This window comes from Barbatula barbatula (genome assembly GCF_947034865.1).
Source record: "Barbatula barbatula genome assembly, chromosome: 3".
NCBI lineage: Eukaryota > Metazoa > Chordata > Actinopteri > Cypriniformes > Nemacheilidae > Barbatula > Barbatula barbatula.
This window is the reverse complement of record NC_136764.1, coordinates 3,812,972-3,830,791: the sequence shown is the minus strand read 5'-3', so window position 1 is coordinate 3,830,791 and position 17,820 is coordinate 3,812,972. Positions and strand designations below refer to the sequence as shown.

General features: G+C 40.7%; 2 protein-coding genes across 2 annotated transcripts in view; both read right to left on the bottom strand.

The window, feature by feature from the left end:
* The window catches only part of LOC306891757 (NLR family CARD domain-containing protein 3-like), a 34,366-nt gene extending 27,297 nt beyond the window's left edge, over nt 1–7,069 (bottom strand). Inside the window, exons 1-8 of the mRNA XM_079452268.1 lie at nt 6,974–7,069; nt 6,632–6,699; nt 6,172–6,282; nt 5,942–5,993; nt 5,412–5,616; nt 3,575–5,342; nt 3,086–3,259; nt 203–376 (exon numbers count right to left, since the gene is read on the bottom strand). Of these exons, the coding sequence (XP_079308394.1) occupies nt 203–376; nt 3,086–3,259; nt 3,575–5,342; nt 5,412–5,616; nt 5,942–5,993; nt 6,172–6,282; nt 6,632–6,657 (2,510 nt within the window). The 5' untranslated portion in view covers nt 6,658–6,699; nt 6,974–7,069. The remainder of the gene's footprint in view (nt 1–202; nt 377–3,085; nt 3,260–3,574; nt 5,343–5,411; nt 5,617–5,941; nt 5,994–6,171; nt 6,283–6,631; nt 6,700–6,973) is intronic.
* The window catches only part of LOC306891750 (uncharacterized protein), a 209,039-nt gene that overhangs the window by 148,316 nt on the left and 42,903 nt on the right, over nt 1–17,820 (bottom strand). The gene's annotated exons all lie outside the window — the stretch shown is intronic.

The window sequence follows — 17,820 nt, the reverse complement described above, 5'->3', positions numbered from 1 at the left end:
GTCAGTCAGAGAAGGTAGGTTCTCAAGTCAAACCCCATTCTGTCGACACAACGTCGAGAGACCGACAGAAAGGGAACATAATACAAGTAAAGTGACTACATCAAATTTACACAAGAACAAGAGTGAAACAGCAAAAATTCTCTACAGTCACTTGAATTAAACAAAATATTATAACTAAATGATAATTTGATCAGTAACTCACAGTAGTGTCTGTAGTTGACAGTGTGAATCCTTCAGTAGATCAGAGAGCAGCTTCACTCCTGAATCTTCTGGATTATTCCAGCTCAGATTCAGTTGTGTCAGATGTGAGGGGTTTGATCTCAGAGCTGAAGTCAGAGCAACAAAACCTTCAGATCCAATACTGCAGTTACACAGACTGAAGAGAGAAAAAAATAAATGAAATAATGACAATAACATTTACCCGAGCGGTGTTCAGTTATTGGACTTCTGTGCTAGTCACAGTTTGTCTATAACGAACACCATGTTCAAGCATAAGTGTGTCCATCAGTGCACGTGGCACCAGGACACCCTAGGCCGCAGGTCAATCATCGACTTTGTGGTCGTTTCATCTGACCTGCGACCATATGTTTTGGACACTCGGGTTAAGAGAGGGGCGGAGCTGTCAACTGATCACCACCTGGTGGTGAGTTGGATCCGATGGCAGGAGAGGAAGCTGGACAGACTCGGCAGACCCAAACGTACTGTAAGGGTCTGCTGGGAACGCCTGGCCGAGTCTCCTGTCAGAGAGATCTTTAACTCCCACCTCCGGCAGAGCTTCAACCAGATCCCAAGGGAGGCTGGAGACATTGAGTCCGAGTGGACCATGTTCTCCGCCTCCATTGTCGAAGCGGCCACTCAGAGCTGTGGCCGTAAGGTCTCCCGGACACCGGAAGTAAGGGAAACCGTCAAGCTGAAGAAGGAGTCTTATCGGGCCTGGTTGGCTTGTGGGACTCCTGAGGCAGCTGACAGGTACCGGCAGGCCAAGCGGTGGTTGTGGAGGCAAAAACTCGGGCCTGGGAGGAGTTTGGTGAGGCCATGGAGAAGGACTATCGACTGGCCTCGAAGAGATTCTGGCAAACCGTCCGGCGCCTCAGGAGAGGGAAACAGTGCCCTACCAACGCTGTTTACAGTGGAGGTGGGAGGCTGTTGACCTCAACTGGGGATGTCGTCGGTCGGTGGAAGGAGTACTTCGAGGATCTCCTCAATCCCACCGTCACGTCTTCCATGGAGGAAGCAGAAGCTGAGGGCTCAGAGGTGGACTCGTCCATCACCCAAGCCGAAGTCACTGAGGTAGTCAAGAAACTCCTCAGTGGCAAGGCACCGGGGGTGGATGAGATTCGCCCTGAGTACCTCAAGTCTCTGGATGTTGTGGGGCTGTCTTGGCTGACACGCCTCTGCAGCATCGCGTGGCGGTCGGGGACAGTGCCTCTGGGATGGCAGAGCGGGGTGGTGGTCCCTCTTAAGAAGGGGGACCGGAGGGTGTGTTCCAACTACAGGGGGATCACACTTCTCAGCCTTCCCGGGAAAGTCTATGCCTGGGTACTGCAGAGGAGAATACGGCCGATAGTAGAACCTCGGATTCAGGAGGAACAGTGTGGTTTTCGTCCAGGCCGTGGAACGCTGAACAAGCTCTACACCCTCTACAGGGTGCTGGAGGGTTCATGGGAGTTTGCTCAACCAATCCACATGTGTTTTGTGGATTTGGAGAAAGCATTCGACTGTGTCCCTCGTGGCATCCTGTGGAGGGTGCTTCGGGAGTATGGGGTCTGTGGTCCTTTACTAAGGGCTGTCAGGTCCCTGTACGACCGAAGCAGGAGCTTGGTTCGCATTGCCGGCAGAAAGTCGGACTTGTTTCCAGTGCATGTCGGACTCCGGCAGGGCTGCCCTTTGTCACCGGTTCTGTTCGTAATTTTTATGGACAGAATTTCTAGGCGCAGCCAGGGGCCGGAGGGTGTCAGGTTTGGGGACGACACAATCTCGTCCCCCTCAAACCAGGACCTTCAGCATGCACTGGGACGGTTTACAGCAGAGTGTGAAGCGGCTGGAATGAAAATCAGTACCTCCAAATCCGAGGCCATGGTCCTCAGTCGGAAAAGGGTGGCTTGCCCACTTCAGGTTGGTGGAGAGTTCCTTCCTCAAGTGGAGGAGTTTAAGTATCTTGGGGTCTTGTTCACGAGTGAGGGAAGGATGGAACGGGAGATTGACAGACGGATAGGTGCAGCTTCTGCAGTAATGCGGTCGATGTACCGGTCCGTCGTGGTGAAGAAAGAGCTGAGCCGCAAGGCGAAGCTCTCAATTTACCGGTCAATCTACGTTCCTACTCTCACCTATGGTCATGAGCTTTGGGTCATGACCGAAAGGACAAGATCCCGGACACAGGCGGCTGAAATGAGCTTCCTCCGCAGGGTGGCTGGGCGATCCCTTAGAGATAGGGTGAGAAGCTCGGTCACCCGGGAGGAGCTCGGAGTAGAGCCGCTGCTCCTCCACATCGAGAGGGGTCAGCTGAGGTGGCTTGGGCATCTGTTACAAAGGACACGCTGGTGGGACTATGTCTCCCGGCTGGCCTGGGAACGCCTCGCTGTCCCCACGGAAGAGCTAGAGGACGTGTCTAGGGTGAGGGATGTCTGGGCATCTCTGCTTAGACTGCTGCCCCCGCGACCCGGCCCCGGATAAGCGGTAGAAAATGAATGAATGAAAAAAACTATAACATTTAGACAATAATTAGGGGTATAAATTATGTACAATTGTTAATTATACTTTGATGAAAAATAATTTAATAATAAATGAAATAATAAAAATATTAAATAATGTATTAAATTATGTCCCTTTTTACAAGATAAAAGTAATAAATTAAATGATTGTAAATCACAATAATATCATGAATAGTTTAATATATTCAAGTTAGTTATTAAAATGATCTCAGTTTGGTGATAATTCTGTATGAATCTGAATCAACAGAGAGTCATTGACTGACAGTCACTGTTGAGTCTCTCACATATAAAGATGATTCTGATAAACTTATGAAGACCTTCATTTACATAATACATACACATGTTTAACTTTATTGCTTTAAGGATTTTATTACTTTAACGTCTTCAGTTTACAGTTTGTATTCTTCAGTCCATCAGAGAGCAGCTTCACTCCTGAATCCTTCAGTTTATTGAGACTCAGGTTCAGTTCTGTCAGACTTGAGGAGTTTGATCTGAGAACTGACGCCAGCGATGAACAACTTTTCTCTGTCAGATTACAGTCACTCAGACTGAAAGAGAAATAACAAGATAACAGTGAAGATATAAACACTTCAAGAGATAATGTTTGAACAATGAGAATCAGCTGCACAAGAGCTGAAGCAACATCTGCACCTGATAGAGAATCACTGCAAGAACTGAACCCTGACAGACGATTATAAATAAAAAACAAATGAATGAAAATCAGAAAAAAGCCACAAGAGAGCAGCTCTCACTCTACAGATGCAGTGAACAATTCCATCATGTTTTATTGTGTCTCTGTAGGACATTAACTACAGTAATGTGGACTGTTAGATGTTCAGGTGAAACTGCAGGTAAAGACTCACTCAGCTGTTCTGGATGCTTTGATCACTGGCAGAAGCCTCAGAAGACATTCATCTGATGGATCATATTTCCTCAGATTAAACTCATCCAGCTTCTCTTCTGAGTTCAGTAACACAAACACCAGAGCCGACCACTGAGCAGGAGAGAGACGGACTCCAGTAAGACTAGACTCATCTCCTCTGTTCACATATGTTTGTACTTCCTGCACTAGAGAATGATCATTGAGTTCATTCAGACAGTGAAACAGATTGATGGATTTCTCTGGAGAGAGATTCTCTCTGATCTTCATCTTAATGTACTCGACTATTTCCTGTTTACTGTGAGAGCTTCTTCCTGTCTGTGTCATCAGTTCTCGTAAGATTGTCTGACTGGACTCCAGTGAGAGACCCAGAAGAAATCTGAGGTAAAGATCCAGGTGTCCGTTCTCACTCTGTAAGGCCTTGTCCACTTCACTCTTCAGTAAATCACTCATGTTTGATCTCAATCTGCTGAAGTTTTCTGATGTTTGCTGAAGAAATGACAGAAACTTGAATAAAGCAGCGAGAAACTCCTGAATGCTCAGATGCACAAAGCTGAACACCTTCCCCAGGTTCAGTCCAAACTCCTCTCTGAAGATCTGAGTACAAACTCCTGAGTACACTGACGCTTCTCTGACATCAACGTCACACTCTCTCAGATCCTCCTCATAGAAGATCAGGTTCCCTTTCTCCAGCTGTTGAAAAGCCAGTTTTCCCAGAGACTCAAGACTCTTTCTAGCCTGCTGAAGATCTACCTCACATTTCCCATCATACTTCTGACTCTTCAGTTTGATCTGAAACATCAGGAAGTGTGTGAACATGTGAGTGAGAGTCTTGGGGATCTGTGCTGGACTCTCTGCTTCACTCAACATTCTCTGGAGAACAGTGGCTGAAATCCAGCAGAAGACTGGGATGTGACACATGATGTACAGACTTCTGGATGATTTCATGTGTGTGATGATTCTGTCGGCCAGACTCTCATCATTGATTCTCTTCCTGAAATACTCGTCCTTCTGAGGGTCATTGAATCCTCGTACATCTGTGATCAGATCAACACACTCAGGAGGAATCTGATTGGCTGCTGCTGGTCGAGAGGTGATCCAGATCAGAGCAGAAGGAAGCAGATTCCCCTTGATGAGGTTTGTCAGCAGCACATCCACTGACGCTGATTCTCTGACATCAAACAAACTCGGATTCTTTGAGAAATCTAGAGGAAGACGACACTCATCCAGACCATCAAAGATAAACACAACTTTATAATCATCAAAGTCTGGCGATCTCAGTTCTGTTGTATCTGTGAAGAACTGATGAAGAAGATCCATCAGACTGATATTTGTCTGTTTGGTCAGATTCAGTTCTCTGAAAGGAAGTGGAAATATGAAGTGAAGATCTTGATTTGTTTTTTCTTCAGCCCAATCCAGAATGAACTTCTGCACAGAGACTGTTTTTCCAATTCCAGCGACTCCTTTAGTCAGCACACTTCTGATGGGTTTGTTTAGTTCAGGTGAGACTTTAAAGATGTCATTACATTTGATTTGTGTTTCTTGTGTCTCTGATCTTCTGGATGCCGTCTCAATCTGTCTCACCTCATGTTCATTATTGATGTCTTCACTCCCTCCCTCTGTGATGTACAGCTCTGTGTAGATCTCATTCACAAGTGTTGAGCTTCCTTGACTTGAGATTCCTTCATTCATTCTCTGGAATTTCTCTTTTAGTCTGGATTTGTGTTTCTTCATATATAAAGGGGCCAATTCTGTTGTGTAAAGGAAAACAAAATAAGTTAAATGCATGAAATGTCAAATAAAATTCATGAATCTCTTACTGGTCTGTAGTTTGTTAGCAAGGTCTGTCTGCTTCATCTTCCTCAGGACGTTCAGTGTGATCTTCAGAAACATCTCTCTGACTCTGATCTGATCTTCATCATCCTCCTCTTCTCTCTCAGAGCATGATGGGTAATCTGGACTCAGTAGACTCTTGAAGATCTTCAGCTCTTTCTTCATCAGAGAGACGAGTTTGTGCTCAAGCTCCTGAAAACATTGTTCAAACACACATGATTTTGTTTTCTTATGAGGGCAGAAAAAAGTTTTAATGCTCATTTTAGTGAACACAGTTTTTCTCTAAATAGCTTGAACCTCATTTCATGAAACATGTAACACATTCAAACACTATAAACACACATCAAAACTACACAAACAAAATCATATTTTCTTTAATTCATATTCAATTCAATTCACACGCACGCACGCACGCACACACACACACACACAGACACACACTGACACACACACGCACAGACAGACACAGACACACAGACAGACAGACACACACACACACACACACACACACACTCACCTGGAAAACAGAATCCATGTGCTTCCCTTTGAATGAGACATTTGTTGTGTTTCTGTAATGTAACAATAAAGTAAATATGTGTTTCATACAGTGAACACATGGATTAATGTGTGTATCTGTCAGTAAAGTGTTCAGTGAATATCTGCAGTAACATCAACAGCACAGACTCAGATCAGAGAATAAAGACTGATGAAGTGATTTACTCGTCTAAACCATCAGACTGTTCTCACCTCACATCTGGATCATCACAGTCTCCAAAACTGAAGTTAACTGGTTTATCCATTGATTCTTCACTCTTCATGGACACACAGCTGGGTTTAGGAGATCCTCCACCAGTCAAACTAAAACAACATTACAACACTTTACTTCATGTTCAGTTTTATGCATTATTCAATAAAGCACTTGTATTAATGAGATATTTCACCCAATAATAATACTTTATTTAAATGATAAAAACATATTTAAATATAATTCATAACAATATAATTAGTAAATGTGTATAAAATGTCCAATTACAAAATGTCTCTACATTTTAATGATTATAAAACCACAAATAATAAATTAAACTAAACTGAAACTATTGAAACTAAAGTAAGTTATTAAACACAAACTCTTACATCTGTCAGATCAAAACACATCTAACTATAGACAATAACACATTTAAGTTTATTAAAATCTTTCATTTCTCACCTTTTGGTCTCTTTGGAAAGATTCATGATGAACACACAGTGTCAGAATATAAAGAGTTAATCTCAAACCTGTAAACAAAATACTGATGTGTTATGTGTCATCTCAGAAATACACACTTCTTTCCCATCAGTCCGTCCACAACATTGAGCTTCACATTTGCTCTTAACAGTGAAACTAAGTTTTCAAAACGTCACTTTTAATGTTTTGAGTTTATAAACACACTTCCTGATTCCAGATACAACACAATATTCAAGACAGTTCTTCAACCAATAAACTTAATGTGATGTTCAGATCAAGACGATATTAAATCTACTGAATAAACATGAGGCTGTTTATACTTACTGTGTTTTTAGCTTGTTTATGATTTATTTTCTTGAACGAGGCTTTGCTGTAAAATGGCTCCTGCTGTAATAGTTTCACTTTCACCTGCAGTTACCTGTGAAGGAGGAGGAGCCACCAAACATGACAGACTTGTTCCACAGTCAGATGACATCAAAGTACCGCGAGCGCATTCAGACTGAAGTCCACTAGTTAGTGACCCCTGTGCTAAAGGTTCTTCCTCATGAAGGCAGTAGTGTGACGTCTCTCCAGGAACCTGCTGAGTGAAACTCTTCACAATATGAAGACTTATGAAGTTTATTCTCCAGTGACGCTCTTTCTCCAGTATGGATTATGTGATGCTGCTTAACTGGCTCTAATACTCACACCACACTCAAACACTTCACTTCTCTTCATTATGGATTTACTAGAAATTCTTACCATCGTCATTCAATAAAAAACATTTTCCACAAAAAGTCTTTACATGGTTTTCTTCGTTTATTTAAAAATACATGTTTTATCCCTCATAACAGATAAATGGTGTTTCTCCAGAATGTGAGCACATATTGAAGGTCTGGGAACCATGATGGCTTTGAATGAACGGCCCGTGGGTGAGACGTCTGAGGCTAACTGGGTAATCTTCCTCCACTGAAGATGTGTTTGGGCTCTCCAGTGAATTCTCTTGTGGACAGTAAGCGCACTATTGTGTCTGAAACTCTTTCCACACTGAACACATGAGTACAGATGCTCTTCAATGTGAGTTCTTATGAGCTTTGCCAGTCGGTCTTTGTATGAGACTGTTTTCCACACTGAGTGCAGGTGAACATCTTTTCTCCAGTGTGGACTCTTATGTGCATGTGAGAGAACCAACGTCAAGGTAAGTGATCCACAAGCTCAACTCATAGACGCTTGATCATTTATTTCTTCCTCCAGACGACAAGACATAAAACAAAGAGAAACAACATCAAACTAACAGAAATGACTTGACAGGACTTATAAGAGAAACCGATTCAACCAGACCATCTGCCCCTTTCCTTATAAAGGTATTAGACGAGACCATTTAACACAACAGGGGATAATTACACAATTCTCAACATTAACAACTTTAACATGGGTTTTGTAATATAAGAATATCCACAATTATCGATAAACTCAAGCAATAATTTATACTGGATTTATCGGCTTAAAAACCAATCGCTTGAGAAACTGTTGTTGAATTCTCCCCCCGGCTCATCGGTAGATGGCTCGTCCCGGCGGAACCAAGATCGCATAAGTTCCTTGCTCCTGTCCGGACTCAGATCTTTGTCACCCCGGAACTTTCTCCAGCAGCCTCCTTCAAGGACTCCAACGCATCATACCGGTAAACTCAACAAGAAATATGTTTTCAGAAACACTAGAAGACAAATATATTGTAAACTATTTGCGGGCCTACAAATCAGTGTCCATGAGAACTAGTTTAACAAATGAATAAAGCAAAACTTCACTAACATTGTCTCGTGTGGTTCTTACAACTAATATTCTCCCGTGTTACACATATAAAGGAAAACAAATATTTAATATCATTTATGTGTGTGTCTGGATCTGTGAGTGACGTGTGTTTGTGATGTTTCATGCTCTATAAAGGTCTTTTCTATAACTTTATGTGCTGCTCAATGTCTGGCGGTACATTTACTTCAATATTTTGTTTAAATTATTAACTTATCATAACAAACTATATATTGTCAGAAAGGTCTAGGACTCTAGAATGCATATATGATCAGTACTTTATGAAATTCATAAATAACAAGAAATAAAATTATATCCAGTAATGAAAAGGAAAGACAGTCCGCTATGAATGTGATGAGGGGGATTGACATCAGGGTTCTAGGAACAGGCTTTAGGCTGAATGTGGATCATTTTTACATCAGACCATCACTGTTCCAGGATCTTCAAAAAGGCTTCTGGACCTGCGATGGATCCAGAAAGTGCTATCGATCTCTATTTGACCCTTTTGTGGATATCACAGTGGTCAATGCCTTCATACTGCACCAGCAGCTGACTGAACACCAGAACCGAAGGCAGATGACACAGAAAGATTCTGGGAGGCTCTGGATCTGGAGCTTACAGACTGGAGGCCTCCGAATCAAAGCTGCTCCACTTCTGCTCCTTCCACCTCCTCTTCTGTTACAACTATTACAACTTCTAAAGTCCATTTCATATCCATTTCTTGTTTTTTATTATTTTGTGTCCATTTGTCAAAGTCAAAAGAGGAAAAAAGCATCTCAATGTGTTTCTTTAATGTTAAATGTCATACCAAGTAACTAAGTTTTCCAGCATTCCAGTGACATTTGAGAAGAATTTGAGTCTCATTGTGTTTTAACACCTGATTACTGTCATGTTGTGCAGCCAAGGTGTGAAACTTTAGATTTTCTTTGGTCAAACTTATTTGGTTAAATTCAAAGGGAGACGATCACAGGGTTGTTCAGTTTCTTTTATTGCTTATTCATAATCTCTCTGAAGAGTGTATGCAGTGATTCCTGTACCCTAAAATAAAAGGGAAACAAATGAGTTAGTGACAGTCATCCAGATCAATAACAGCTGGTTTATTGTTTATACCTGATATTACTTTTATTGGATTTAAGTGAAGAGAACAACTTGTTTTGTCAATATAAACTTCTATGTTAAATCAAACCGTGTCAGTCATTCACCCACTTGCTGGTTGTTCTCTTCCTCCAGTAGAGTTCTTGCTTCTTGTAGTGGATAGAAATCTCTCTATAACTCCCCTGGTGGAGAACTGGCATTATCTGCCCAGTAGATTTAGTGGCGTCAGGTCACCGGCTGGTTAATCACTATGATGGAGCTCTAAATAAAAGACAGTTTTCAAATGGCGGGGTTTGATTTACTCTTTGAGTCCTGGTTGCCTGTTCCAGCGGAGTCGTGTAGTTCGGGGCATTTATTCTGTTCATTGGTTAATCAGGTTTGTGAATGAGTGAGATGTGGAATGTGATTTTCTTATAATGTAAAGTTTGTGTCCTGCAGTCATTACACCCTTCAAGTGCAGCTGAACCTGTACAGTCGTGTCAGACTGATCGTGAACTTGTTTTACATCATTTGTATTTGTAGACGGAAGTTCACTGAAGAACCAGTAACTGTTGATTTATACAGTTTTCTTTGTTTGTGGTTAATTGTAATTATTGTAAGTGTTCGGGTCTCCTGTGTTCAATAGTAGAAAGGGTACTTTACACACCTCTCTTTAGGGGTGCAGTGTTTAACACTTGAGTGAGTTTCTCATTCTCTTTTGTTTAGGGAGCAACACCAGTGTGTGTTTGTAGTGAGTGAATACTGTTTCTTTTTATGACTTTCAGTATCTTAATGTGACTTTATTTTTGTTATTATCTTGCTATTATTTCTAACCTGAATACATATAAAAACCTAAAATAACCAAAAATGTTTCTCTGTCCAAATATATGTAAGTTTATATATAAATATATTTTTAGCAAATGATCACAAAGCCATGAAATACCTGAAGCGTGCTGAGTTGTCAAATGTCTAAACTGATGTAGACTCTCAGACCTCACAAGAGACCAAGCCGCTTTGAAAGTGAATCAGATGATGGTTTAATGAAATACATTGTTATTATAACCAAGTTCTGCCGGATATTTAATAATAAACAATGAAAAAAGATTGTCAGACTTTCACTGAATCAAATACTTGATGAAGTTTTAACAGAGATGCGTCAGCTGCGAGAAGTGATCATGAAACATCACCAGCAACAGGTGTTAGAAGAACCTGTAAATGTGATTCTTTCATTGGCTGAACATCATCACCGGTGTGTTTTTCAGTCAGAACTCATTGCACAGCAGGATTTTGAGTCCCAGAGTCCGAGAGGTCCAGATATTTCACGAGTGTTTGTGATGCGTCGGCGGCTCTCAGATCACGTGTTTCATAACTGAAGGGTCCTCACTCCTCAACAATAAGTTTCCCAACAACAAACAATAACACTTGTTCTGCCTCTTGTTGTTTAGTACGGAGCACGTGCACTAGTCAATCTAACAATGTTGTTTTGTGTTGAAAGTGTAGAAATCACTTTTATTTTAAGTATTGAGCACTATTGTCAAAACCATGGTTTTATATTTTACCAATATATATAATTTAACAAATTTACCATTTATTTATTTAAATACATTATAAAGATTCAATACATTATAAAGTCTCATTATTAGAAATCAAGAAATCAACTTTTGTACAATAATGACTTATGTGTTTCTTTTTAAGACTCATGTGTCAGCTGATGATGACGATGAGCTCATATATTATTTTTCTTCTTTTCAATGTAATACTGTCAGACCGGATCAGAAACATATTGCCTGTGAGCAATAAACTCTTTTGTTGATTCCTTAAATAAAACAAACAATCAAGATTTTTTATTTTTACTGTTTGTTTGACTCGTTTAAGACTTATTCACAATGTATTCGTTTCATTAACTAGCATTTCGATAAAATTACACGTAATTCAGTATAATTCTATATAATTCATGAATCAAGCATGATGTGTGGAGCCATAAGAGGCCAGAACATGAACACAAGTTTGCAGTAAACAGCGGCCTCTGCTGTTCAAAACATATATTGCTTTGTAGCGCGCTAAGATACAACGATAAAAGACCTGAAATGATACTACAGCAGCATATATAGTCTTGAGCTAAAGGTATAGACTACTTGCGTGTTCCCTGAACAACACCTTTTGTATTGCACTGGGTGCTGTAGCCATTAAAGAAAACGTATTTAGGTTCAAATGTATTTTCAATATTATAATATTGTTGTTTTATTTATTTAATCTATTTTGGTTATGAAAAGTGAACACTGAACAGCATTATAAGAGGCGCAATATGACATGATTATGACCACTTCATAGGTTTGTTTAGAAAGACTTTCTTTAAAGTGAATTTCGTTTTGTATAAATTGAATCTTAATTTTAATCAATGTTTAATCAAACAACTTCCTCGATTGAATAAATGAGAAGCAAACCAAGAACGTCGGGTGTGGATTGAAGTGCGGAACCCACTATAGGTCCTTGTTTCCGCGGCTTATGTCTTTCTGTCTTCTGTCTACATTATACAATAGACTTATAGAAAGTTATGAAAGACTATTTGACAGTTTTATTGTGGCTTAAAAAGCAATATGCTATATTGTTTAAAAACAATAAACGTGACGTGACTTATAGTGCTGAATTACAGAGCTGGTATAAACATATTTACATTTACATTTAGTCATTTATCAGACAAACATATCAAACAACATCGGGTAAATAATGTAGTCTGTCATTTCAGAACGATAAGAATGAAGCCCGTGTTTGTATGGCCGAGATAAATGCGCTGATGGCGACACCTCTTGGACAGATATAAATATGCAGCACACTTCACTGTGCATTAATGAGACTAGATTGCTGTATATAGCAGTTCATCTTCTTTTGTCATTACTGTTGGCTATGCCTATGTTGAAAATGTCATGCATCTGTTTATTAATGTCACTTATTGTAAATTGTATTTCAGAACCAGACCTCATGTAAAGCAGTAAACTCGCTAAAAGGAATTCTGGCGTCTGGAGGATTATTACTTCAGATAGATGTCACACACACAGTTCTGACCGACTGTCTGCAGGGGTTTGAATGAACTGAAACTAGTGCTAAACTAAAACCTCCATTTCAGTGGGTTCACATTCAAAGGAAGAGGAAGAAAGAGGAAGAAAGAGAAAGGAAGAGGACGGGGTCGGCTGGACTGTGACGGGTTTTATTCTCTTTACAACACCGGTACAAACACACACAGATGAGGCGGCTGATCCTTCACACGGGTGTTTGTCATGTGCACTTGACCCTATTCCTCACCGCTGGTCTCTCAGCTCTCTCTCCCTACAGCAAACATTATACAGAATTCAAATGACGGGACGTACAGTGATGTTTTATGGGTACCTGCACATGTTGGTATCAAAGGAAATGAAATGGCAGACGAGGCAGCAAAAGAAGCCATTTAAAACAATGATATTAATATAAGTGTTAGTTTAGTAAGAATGAAATATAGAGGATTATCGAGGAAAGGTTGAAGGTCAGGTGGCAAAAACAATGGTAGATGGAGAATAAAGGAAGTGTCATGAGATATACAGGAGTCAGATGCAGGATTTGACAGGTTTATTTATTACAGACCGAGGGAAAACAGACCGTTGTAGCAAAAACTCAGGAGAGAAAAGGGCTCGAGCGCTCGGCCAGTACACTGCAACTGGCAATAAATAGCACCACATGTAATGATTATCTATTGTGATGAGTACTAATTGATTCCTGCAGATGGCAGTAATGTGTTGTATAAGATGATGTGCATTTGCTAGAGGAAGAGTTGTTGTAATGGACATATGTGTGTGTTCCACATGGAATAAAGACCTGCTATTCCTCTTATCTTTATTTGTTGTTTCTTGAACAATACATGGTACCAGGAGTGGGGTTCAGAAAGGTGCAATGGATGCCATTAAACCACCGGGTTCGTTAAAGTTATGTGGAAATGTTGACACAAATTGGAGGACTTTCAAACAGCAGTTTGAGTTGTATGTTGTCGCTATCGGACAAGGAGCTGCTGTGGATGAAAGAAAGATTGCCCTGTTACTTACCATTGCTGGAGTTGATGCCGTGGAGGTCTATAACACCTTTAATTTTGAGGAAGAAGAAACTGGAAAAGGTACTGGAAAAATTTGATGCTCATTGTCTGTCAAGGAGACATATGAACGATATGTATTCAGAATGAGAGTGCAGCATGAAGGAGAGGCTTTTGATTACTTTCTGACAGATCTCAAGATAAATGCAAAGACTTGTAATTTTTATGAATTGAGAGATTCAATGATTCGTGATCAGATTGTGTTTGGAATCTATGAAAAAAAACAGAGAGAAAGATTGTTGTGAGAATCAGAACTCACCTTGGATTATGCTGTCAAATTATGCCAATCAAGTGAAGTAGCAAGACAGCAAGTAAAGCAGTTTGATGGGGCTAATTCGTCAGTGACGTCATTTCAGAGCGCAGCATTAGACGCCATTTCATTCAGAGACAAGAAAAGAGGTAACTCAAGAAATTTCAGAGATACTGACAATGAAACATTCTCTTGCACGCGTTGTGGGAGCAAACATAAGTTCAGACAATGCCCAGCTTTCGGTAAAAGATGTTCGAAGTGTAATGGCCCGAACCACTTTGCAAAAATGTGTTTTTCAAAAGACATGAAGAGGGAAAATAGAGTGCATGTCGTGGAGGAGGCAGATGACAGTGACTCTTTGAGTGACTCATTTTATGTTAACATGGTTTCTGAAGAGAATATACATCAGGATGCTGCAACATGGGTATCCAGTGAGGATTTGGTGCAGTCTTCGAAGTGGGTTATTCCTCTTGTGGCTTATGGGACCATAGTGCCTTTTAAGTTAGATACAGGTGCAAAAGTTAATTTAATTAACATCAGAGATGTGAAAACATTGAAAGAAAAACCTCTAATTAAAAAACGTACAGTTTCCCTCAAAGCCTATAATGGACAACCAATTGAAACACGAGGAATATGTAGATTGAAGATACAAGTCAAAGGAAAGATGAAAAGTTTGATGTTTGTTGTTGTTCCCAATGGCCATGAATCTCTTTTAGGAGATAAAGCTTGTGAAGACCTTCATTTGGTTAAAAGAGTGTATCAAGTCAACAGGGAAACTGACGTCTTACCGTTTGTCTGTGACCATGTAACTGACATTGTCAAGCAATTTCCAGATGTTTTTGAAGGTCAAGACACATTACCATTTACCTATAAAATACAACTGAAAGATAATGCTACACCAGTCATACATGCTCCCCGGCGCATGTATCAAAAGAGAACATTACCAGATACCTACCCGTGAAGAGATCATTAGTGAAATGCCGGGTGCTAAGTTTTTTAGTAAATTAGATGCATCTCAAGGGTTCTGGCAGATCAGATTGGATTCTGAGAGTAGCAAATATTGTACATTTAATACTCCGTTTGGAAGATATTGTTTTCTTCGACTTCCATTTGGAATTAAATCAGCTCCTGAGATTTTTCATCGAGCCATGGAAACCCTTATTGAAGGTCTAGAGGGTGTTTGTGTATATATCGATGATATTGTGGTGTGGGGGTCCACCCTTCAACAATATAATCATCGACTAGTAAAAGTGATGGAAAGAGTTCGAGCACATGATTTAAAACTCAATCAGAAAAAGTGTCAATTTGGAGTCACGGAGATACATTTTTTAGGTGACAAGCTGTCTTCGAAAGGTGTGGAGCCACACCCAGCAAAAGTGCAAGCCCTCCTTGATATGCCTCCACCTAGTGACAAGAAGGGAATTCTGCGGACCTTGGGAATGGTGAATTTCCTAGGAACATTTTTGCCAAATCTGTCAGCCAAAACTACCCATATGAGAAAGTTGTTACACAATGATCAAGAGTTTGTGTGGGCTTCAGAACATGATCAAGAATGGAAGAGGTTAAAGGAGATTCTTACTACTGAACCGGTCCTTGTTTTTTTTGATCACACACGGCCAACTAAGATCTCTACAGATGCATCTCAAAATGGATTGGGGGCGGTGCTTCTTCAGGCCATTGGGGATTCTTGGAGACCTGTGGCCTATGCTTCTCGGTCTATGACAGAGACTGAAAGACGATATTCTCAAATAGAAAAAGAGACCTTGGGTTTAGTATTTGGCTGTGATAAATTCCATGGATATGTTTATGGATTACCTACTTTTACAATAGAGACGGATCACAAACCACTCATATCTATCATTCAAAAGAACCTAAATGATATGTCACCTCGAATTCAACGCATGATGATGAAGTTACAAAGTATGATCTGAATCTAGTGTATACACCTGGAAAGAAGTATATCATTGTGGCTGATGCACTGTCTCGAGCACCAGTAGCTGCAGAGATCAGCAATATGGACGAAGTTGAGAGACATGTGAGTATGGTGTTTTCATCTCTATCAGTTTCAGATGAGATGTTAAGATTGATTGCAGAGGAAACTGCAAAGGACGCTGAACTGCAGAGGGTCATTACACATCTTCATCATGGATGGATCAAAGGCAAGTGTCCACAGTACTTTCCATTAAGGGCAGAACTGAGTGTGGTGGAGGGCATGCTGTTGAGTAAAAACAGAATTGTCATTCCAGTGTCGTTGCGCCAAGACATGCTTCGTCGAATTCATGAGGGGCATCTTGGTATTGAAAAATGCAAGAGAAGAGCTAGACAAGCTGTTTTTTGGCCGGGAATTAATGTGCACATTGAGAAATACATCAGTCAGTGTGATGTCTGTCTAAGTCATCACTATAAACTGGCTAAAGAACCTATGATGATAGGTGCTCTTCCTACGGAACCGTGGCAAAAAGTAGGAACAGATCTTTTCCAGTTGAATGGTAAGGATTATTTGGTGGTTATCGATTATTATTCCAATTATCCTGAAGTTGAACAGCTTCGTCATACAACATCGAATGACATGATTCAACACATGAAATCCATTTTTGCAAGGCATGGAATTCCTCATATTGTGCAAAGTGGCAATGGTCCTCAGTATAATAGTCGTGAATTCAGGCTGTTTGCAGAACAGTATGGCTTTAAGCATACTACTTCAAGCCCCCTTTATCCAAAAGCAAGTGGTAAAGCAGAAAAAGGGGTACAAATTGTTAAAAGACTGTTGAAAAAAGCTTCAGCAAGCAATATCGATGAAAATCTGTCTCTACTGAGCTACCGTTCTTCTCCACTCAGTTGTGGATTATGGTGAGTTACTGATGAATCGTAAACTGCGTGATACACTGCCAAAATTATCCCTGAAAACAGAAAACAACAGTTTGTCATTGAAAGAGATGCAACATCTTAAAGAGAAGCAGAAAGAATACTATGACAAGGGAGCTCGGCAACTGAAACCTCTTTTTGAACAAGATGTAGTTCGAGTTGAGGAGCCTACTGGATGGAGAAGGAAAGCTACAGTCCTAAAAGAGGTAAATCCAAGATCATATCTTGTTCAAACAGAAAATGGGCAGACCTTACGGAGAAATCGACAGAGTCTGCTTAAGACTGCAGACAGAGTCTGCTTAAGTCTACTCGAGTTCGAAAACCACCTGTGCGAATGGACTTAGTTAAAAAAAGAAAAGGGAAAGAGATGTAATGATTATCTATTGTGATGAGTACTAATTGATTCCTGCAGATGGCAGTAATGTGTTGTATAAGATGATGTGCATTTGCTAGAGGAAGTGGTTGTTGTAATGGACATGTGTGTGTGTTCCACATGTAATAAAGACCTGCTATTCCTCTTATCTTTATTTGTTGTTTCTTGAACAATACACCACATGCAGGGAAAGTCAAAACACTGACGGAGCTACCGTCATTAAAGTCCCGGGACTGAAAGTCAAAAAATGATCTGAAATATACTCCCAGTAGACTGGATACAGAAAAGTCCAATGAATCAAAGGCGGAAGCGCAAGGGTGGGAATTCACACGCGGAGTTGAGTGAGAAGTTCTGTAGAGTCTCCCCCTGTGGTATTAATCCTGTAAGGTCGGTGTCTGTAGCCAGTAAGCTTTCCCCGGTGGGTATTCACACGCTGAGTTGAGCAAGAAGTTTCTGTAGAGCTTCCCGCGGTGTATTAATCCAGAAAGGTCGGTGTCTGTAGCCAGTAAGCTCTCTCCGGTGGGTTCGTAGCGCAGCGATAGATGTCAGGTTCGTTGTCATAAGATCCGTCGCATTCTCCGGAATTGACGCACCCACGAACACCAGGGTATAAAACGTCTCTGAGAGAACACAGCAGAACAAGGATAATCCGGCCAGGAGAGGAGGTAATGGTCGCTGAGGACAGTAGATAGAGGAACCCCAAAAAAACC